Genomic DNA, 8,065 nt, shown 5'->3' on the forward strand with positions numbered 1-8,065 from the left:
GTTTATGTGAAGGTGTGCACCCTTTCTTTACACAGGTTAATGCCACTTGAAATTTTTCCACAACTGTAACCTGCCCACAGCTTGATTGAGAATCAGGCCGTTGACTTTGAGTGACTCGAGAGCATATAACCTGCTCTGACTGCGATTAGTGCATAATATTTTCTGGAAGTATTTTCTACAGTAACTCAGTTGATTTTTACCTTAAACTATTCAGAAATGTAGAACTGTTTTAAGAGTTTAGTTGAATGTAGTGGTTGATTTTTAATTAATTTTGTTGACTCTGTGAAGTCATTTTTAGAGGTGGCTGAAGTTGTTACAAGGAGGCATGTAAGGAAGGCTTTTAATAATTAATTGAAATGTAGAGAGAAGAAGATACGAAAAAGTACAAAGTCTGTGTGGAATTAAGCCTTATCAGTATTGTTTTATATGAATCTGAACATGCTGAAACGAAGGTTGTTTTACTGTGCACTCATGGACTTTGTGTTGTTCTGCTTTTGTAAGATACAACTTCATCTCTCTGTCCTGTGGAAAATTACTTGCTACCATTCTGCTTGTTAAATTCTTTGACTCAGTTTGGCAATTTGTGTTTTACCTCTGTGTGAATCACACAGAATAGAAAAATTGCTTACAAAATGCTCAACTCAAAGTCAGATTAATTAGGTGCAAATTAGTTTTATTCATTTATTCTTTGCGAACCACCTTTCTTTGGGAGAAACAAGCAGTTCATCAGAGATTTAGAACTGAGCATTGTCAGAATCCTAGAAAGGCCTAGAATGGAGAGGACCTTAGTGATCATCTAATCCAACCTCCCTGCTGTGGGCGGGGATGCCTCTCAACTAGATCAGGTTGTCAAGGCCTCATCCAACCTGGCTTTGAATATCTTCAGGGAGGGGACATCCACAGCCTCTCTGGGAAATCTATTCCAGAGTCTTGCCGCCCTTGTACTGAAGAATTTCTTCCTAAGATCCAATCTAAACCTACTCTCCTTCAGTTTAAATCCATTTCCCCTTGTCCTGTTGCTGGATGCTCGTGTAAAATAGTTCCTCTTCAGCCTTCCTCTAGGTTCCTTTCAGGTATTGGAAGGCAGATAGCTTAAAATGGGACAGCTTGGAGGTTTACAAGAGAAGGCATTGTTAATATAAGTAAAATTTAGACTTTTCACCCCCTTTAGTCATGGCAGAGACCACAGTTCCTCTCAGTAGAATTAAAAAGTTGTATAGTTACATTTAAAATTCACTTTATTGATTCACAAATAAGTGAAAGCGGCTAAGGAGTACATACTTGGATAAATGCAAGGTATGTGTTTGTAAGTATGCGTTCTTTGTGGCATAACTCAACCAATAACTGCCAGTTATTTTGGTGTCAAATGTGGTGACTAAATCAGAGATGCCCTTTGGTTATCAAAGTGCATGATTTGTGCATGACAGAGTGGGCATCTGCAGATTGTGGTGATTACAATAGCAAGTCCTGGTTCTGTAGCCGTTTGCATTTTCTCTTTCTTTGCTTTCCCTTCTGTTTCTCTCATTTGTTGGAAGGTCCTAATCTGAGGTTCATTTCACGTGGTTAGGTGCTGCGTGTAGTTTCTGATTCACAGTAATTTTGGTACTTGCATAGGATTGTTGGGATTTGACTACTTACTACAGGTAGTTGTTCATATTTTTAAACTCATGCCTTTGCCTCAATTTGAGAATGTCTGAAGTGGAGCTAGCCTTAATACGTTATTGTGAAATAATCTTTTCCTGAAATACTTGGTGCTCTTGGGAACAGAAATGTAGTATGGCCTCAATCACATTATTTCAGGTTTTTTGAAACTGCCTTGCTTTTTTTGACCAAGGCAATGTTCAGACATAACTGGAAGATGATTAGCACTGTTTGCCATTTGTTTTATTAAACGGCATTAATAAAAAAGTGAAATAAACGTAAATGTAGTTTTTATAGGCCTGCATGCCATCAGCTCTGTTTTTTGTTATGCATATATGGAAATAATAAATCACGAACCTAATAACATGTTAGGTTACTGAGAGGACTATAGCTTTTAAATAGTAGTTAACACAGAAATTTTTTTTTTTTTTTTATACCAGCAGGTCTTGGTAAGTAGGTGTTTTTTGTTTAGAAATTAGAGGAAGTTCAACATCTCTGCTTATATTTGAGATATGTGGTAATCTACTTAAGTATGTATTTAGTGAGGCGTATTAAGTTACTCTTGCCTCTCTCAGAAGCAAATTATGTTTTAACTATTTGCTCTTCCTCCAGTGCCTTGCATTCCATGATATTTCACCTCAAGCTCCAACACATTTCCTGGTGATTCCTAAGAAGCCAATTGTCAGATTGTCTGACGCTGAAGATTCTGATGAATCCGTAAGTACTCTAGAAGCTTTCTGTACACCAAACTGTACCTCTGATTACTTTGTAATTTACTAGACTATCCCCCTTTTCCTTTTGACATCTCAAAGAGGCAGAGTAGTTTTCTGATACTATAATGCTTTTACTGTAGCTTAGAATGGAAACGGAGTTAAGGTTTTCCAGTAAAATTTGTGACATAAACCAAAACCTGTCTCTGGGTATGTATTTGCAGTGCAAAGTTCATTTTTATTTCAGATGTCTTGATGTCTGTTTTCATGTTGTACAGGTAGTACTACTTACCCTGTTAGGACTGTGGAGGTTTTTGGCAGGTCAGAGATAAAGAAAGGGAAAGTTAGCTGAGACATGCTAAATATTTCATTTGTAAATATAAACATTGAGTTAACAGATTTTGTAAACCATGATAAAATAAAGTTTCTTTTCCAGTAGAATTATGTATGTTGCCTGAAGAAGTAACAGGGACTTTAACCAGGAGATAAAATTAGTTTCTGTGAGACTTGTAGTTTGTTACTGTCTAGCCTGAAAAAAATCTCTGGCTCTTTTTCCCCCCTATATTATGCATAGTAAGTAGTTATAGCTTTTCTTGAAAAGTGTTAGTAGCAGGCAGACAACAATTTGAAGAGCAGTGACTGAATTTCCATGAATTAGCTTACTGACTTATCTAAACAGTTCTCTTGCTTTCATTCCTTCTTCTCCTGCCCTCTCCCCTTTTTGTGTATTTTCTGTTCTTTTTTTGTTCTTTTTTTTTCTTTTTTCTTCTCCAGCTTCTTGGGCATTTAATGATTGTTGGCAAGAAGTGTGCTGCTAACCTGGGCCTGACCAATGGATTCCGGATGGTTGTGAATGAAGGGCCTGAGGGTGGGCAATCTGTCTATCATGTACATCTCCATGTTCTGGGGGGTCGCCAGTTGGGCTGGCCGCCTGGCTAAGATTTTTACACAACAAGAATTAACTGCATGCATACAGATTACCACCGAATCGATTAAATATGTTGCCCATCAATCTAGCCACTGTTAATGTATTTTTTTTTAAATGTGTGTCTAAAAAAGGTAATAAATACTCTGAACAACATTCGCACAATAAAGATTTAGCATGTTGGAATCATGTCTGTCTGGTGTGCCTTACTGATGGAAACAAATTCTGCAAGTTAAAATGGTGTTCTCTGAGTTTAAGTACGTGGTATGTTTCAGTCTTAACCATCTTCTTTAGATGGTAATTTGCCTATGCATTTGAAACCTGAAGGTGCAACTGCTTACCAGCCTTTCATGTCTTTTGGGAAGAAAATGTGTAAGCTTTTTGAATGTGGAATGAAGGCCAGCCAGCCTCCAGAGGCATGGCATTGCTGAGCAGAAAGCTGAGTGTCTGTTGCAAGACTGAGGTATCACTGGCAGATACAGTAGCGCAATGGTAAAGGGAAACGTGCTATCAAAACAAGTTCATGAAACACACTTAAGGATAATTGACCAACAGTACCCAAATTTGGGAAAGGGCATGTGGTGTGTGTGCTGCTTTCACTTTATTAATTTCTGTTCTGTATGTATGCTTTATACCAAGATTGACATTTGTGAATTAAATAAAGCGTGACTGGTGAAGTTAATTGCATCACTGATGAACCCTGTATGAAAGTAACTCCATAAAGCTTTTATTGCTTTGCTTGAAATCTGACTTGCAAATGTATGTGTGTCAGGAAGGTAAGAAGCCTTCCAAATGAGGGCAGAACTGTGGAATTTTTCAAGGGTAGCCACGAGGAGGCCTTGCTGACCAATTTAGTTGTGCCTCAGTTTCAGATGGGTATGTTCTGTAGCACCTTGAAAACCAAAGATTCACATTCAAACGAAGAGTAGTACTGAGCTTAAGACACATGTCAGACAATGATGAACCTGATATGGGAAAAAGATAACTGAAGGAGAACTTTCTTGTTCCTGGTTTGTGGCTGTTAAGAGACCACCAAATCTTCAGGAAATGGGAGAACTGGATAATAGTTGCCCTCTACTGGCTCCTAAAGGCACCTGATGGTTTGCTGCTGAAAAGTGGACTTAAGCCTCTCTACCATCAATTTCCTTCTTGAGTTGCAGCCCATTACCTCTGTGGCTAGGTGATCAGCTCTGGTATGGCTGCTCTGTCCTATAATTTCGAAGGCTAGTTACAAAATAAGATATGTTAACTGCATCACAGGGATTGAGCAAACTTCAGCCTAGTTACTGAACAGGGAAATGGACATGGGAAAATAAGGTTATTCTGCCCTTCAGCTCTACATTACTGACAGATGCAAGGCACTCACTGAGAGATATCTTTCTTTCTCGACGTAATCAAATGTAGTTAGGTAACAAAAGCCTGTAAGCAACCCAAGGATTGTTATAACCCACCTTTATTTAATCTTCAAGGGCAGAAGGTAGAAATTGTTTACCTGGAATAGATAGAAGCTGATCTATGGTTTGAAATTGAATTGCTCTGTTGCTTGTGTCAGCTTAACTGGTTGAGCTGGGCAACATCTGTTGTTATATCTGTAAGCTCCCCGAGGTGTCTGGAAGGTGTTCTTACTTCTCAGAGTTAGAGGGGGAGTGTGTTGGGAAGCAACAGGCAATTCTGAAGAAGCTCAATATGGTGTATAAATTCAGGAAGACTGGATTATTACTGTAAATTTCAGTGGTTTCTGGTGGTATTTATGTCTCACCTTGCAGGTAATACCACTGTTACATTTATTTAAAATCAAAGACAGTGAATGAATATTAAGCAATAATGCACTGAAAAAGAGCTTGGCATGGAAAATTACTCGTAGAGAAAGCTTACAGGTCATGTATTTATTAACTGTAAGGATATAAACAAGGTAATCGAGATATGTGTATAATTCAGCATTTTAGTTTGAATGAGAACTGTTCTTTCAAAATTAATTTATGTTTTAGTTTGCATTTTTGGAGTAGTCTTGGGCTGTGTACACCAGATTATTCTCAAATGAACTGCAGGGTGTATGCCAGGACAGACCAGGTATACTCTTGGTATCCACATTTGGTCCGTGTGCCCAGACTAGAGCTTGGCAAAAGCAACCCCATTGTTCCTTTCATCTTATTTTGAGCTGTCCTGTCTTTAATATTGGGGAGATTTTCTGTTGGAGGAGGGGAAATGTGAGAGGAGATCAAAGGGGCGTGGTCCTAAGAGAGGGGAAGAAGAGTCTCAGAGGAGGAGAGGGAGAAGGCTGCCGGAGCAGGACCTTTCCCTGCAGCCCGTGGTGGCTGAGGTGGCAGAAGGGTGACTGCCTGCCAGCTGAGGGACTGATGGCAGTGAGAATTTCCGGGGTATGTTGGTATGTGCAGAGGCCCGTGTGAGAGGGGAGAGAGAGCGAGCATCAACAAGGGACGTACCTGAAGTGACCTGTGGCCCCGAGGGACTTAGGAGGAGGAAGGGCATTACCTCCTGTGCGATGGACACCACGTGGCGTCAAGGAGAGACTGCAAGGAACCCTCTTTCTCGAGTAGCTGCCATGGACAGTGAGTAGTGGCCAGATGGACTGCAGCCCCCCAGCCCCTGCTCCCACTGCACTGACTGTGGTGGGAGGGAGGAGGTAGCTGGAAAGATAGGAGGGGTGGGAGCGAAGTATATTTAAGATCGGGTCATGTTTACTAATGTCTTCCTCTCACTATCCTACTTTGTAAATGGTTTGATGAATTAAAGGTATGTTTTTCTCCCCAAGTAGCTCTGGTTCTTTAGCCATCACCTTAAATGGTAGATTATTGCCCTCCCTATCCTTAATCTCAAACCCTTGAGCCTTTTTGGTTGAATTGTCTCCCTCCACATCTCTGTGGAAATGGGAGTGGGAGGAGGAATGAGCTGGAGATCACTTTTTTTTGTCACAGTCAGCTTGACACTAGGCTGTGGTGTGTGGTGTGAGTGGAATAACAGTTCCAGAAGCTTCATTTCAGGAAGGAAATGTCTGTGGAGAAAAAAGAAAGGGAGGGGTGAGGAAAAAAAAGAAATATAGTAAACAATGTAGTGAATGAAAGAGGGGACACCTCAGTGAAAATCTGTGTCTGCTTATCTTGTGTGAGGACAGGAAAAGGGATATTCTTACAAAAGCCCACCCTGCATTCTTATGGGTGACTGAGAACTTGCATGTTGTCTTACCTGTGTCCTTTGCTCAGTGCACAGGTATGGAAATCTGGTGATGGAGTTACGTTGTTTCAGAGAGTGGTTGCTTCTCTCTGATTCAGCTCTGTGCTAGGGGCTGTCTGTGTCAGATAATCCAGTGCAAGCCAAGGGAGGCTCAGCACCTTGATTTTCATCAGGGCTCACCTACTTCTCTGTAACATTTCTGTACTCTTGCACAGAGGGGAGGTTCCAAGAAGCTGAGGTGACAAACCTAACGTTACAATGCTTACATAGGTCTTCCTTTCTGTAATCTTTATCTGAATGCATTCAATGGTCGGGTTGCAAATGACACTGCATCTCATTGATAGTGTTTTTTCTTCTTGGTTTACAACAATTTCTGCAAACAGATTTAACTTGGTTTGATTTTTCAGTTGAAAAACAGTACCACATAAATAGCATCCGGATCTCGATTTAGTGAAAACACCTGGTTTTATGCTTGATGGAATTAATCAGCTTAATGCTGCCTTTTTTGTACTTAGGAAAACCTCATTTGATTTTTAATTATGTGGCTTTTTTATGATTTAACAGGTCATCAGTGTCTATAAAATTGCTTGTGCTTTTATTCACAGTAGAGCAAACAACATGCATTTGCTTTTCAAGCTGTGACATAGAAACGTTCAAGTATGGATGTGAAGTAAATGGGAGGCATGGTACAGTTCACTTCCCGCTTTTGGGCACCTCTGGATTGCGTCTTGGTCTCCCTGGAGACTTCAGTTATCATTAAATTGTCAGCTAGCCTAAGGCCTTCCGCTGTTATTTCTGTGCAAGCAGAATGAAATTTCGGCTTCATGGTCAAACAAGATACATAAAAACTGTAGTCCAGTGGTTAGCACGCTTGTTTATCTCCAGTGAAGCTTAATTAGCTTAGAGAATTGTGGGAAACACTGTCATCCTGGTCCCAGAATGAACACCAGCATGAGGGTCAGGCTGATGTGATCACTTTGCAGAGGAAGCTGGGAACAGGAAGACGGTAGAATTGTATTCCTGTACTTTAAACTAAAGTCTCTGTCTCATAGTAAAGGCATATAGGATGTACTATCCTGACTACTTTAAATGCAGAACATAGGATACAAATAGAAATGCAAAATACAGTTAGACAGTTTTTCTTAATTAAAAAAAAAAAGTTCTGACTGGGGGGTGATGGCATTAGGGGTACTTGATGTCTGTATGTGTGTGTGTGTAAGGTGCGCTATAGGCAGGCTTACCACACTCACCTTCTTTGAAAAAAACTGGGCAAGCATGGAGCTTTCTGGAGATAACTGGTAGAACAGATGGGTTCCTTCCACATTTAAGCATTTGTACAGCAGCAGTGTTTTTCTGTCTGGCTTTTTTGTACATGGGTGTTGTGGTTTAAACCTGGCCAGCAGCCAGGTACCCACACAGCTGCTCTCTCACTCCCCCTTCTCCACTATACCGGGGGAGAAAATATTTCAAAGGGCTTAAGATTTGAGATAAGGACAGGGAGATCACTTTCATTTACCATCCTGGGCAAAACAGACTCGATTTTGGGGAAATTAATTACATCTATTTAAAGAACAAATCAGAGAGGAGTAGTAAGAAG

General features: G+C 40.3%; 1 protein-coding gene across 1 annotated transcript; it reads left to right on the forward strand.

Annotated features, from left to right (window-relative positions):
- Window positions 1–2,253: 2,253 nt before the first annotated feature.
- Window positions 2,254–3,465, forward strand: HINT1 (histidine triad nucleotide binding protein 1; the record flags this gene model as incomplete). Its single annotated transcript, XM_009875283.1, has 2 exons — window positions 2,254–2,358; window positions 3,126–3,465. Coding segments are annotated over 2 exons (270 nt in total), but the record flags the coding sequence as incomplete, so codon positions are not given.
- Window positions 3,466–8,065: the final 4,600 nt, after the last annotated feature.

This window comes from Apaloderma vittatum, unplaced genomic scaffold (assembly GCF_000703405.1).
Source record: "Apaloderma vittatum isolate BGI_N311 unplaced genomic scaffold, ASM70340v1 Scaffold27908, whole genome shotgun sequence".
Taxonomy (NCBI): domain Eukaryota; kingdom Metazoa; phylum Chordata; class Aves; order Trogoniformes; family Trogonidae; genus Apaloderma; species Apaloderma vittatum.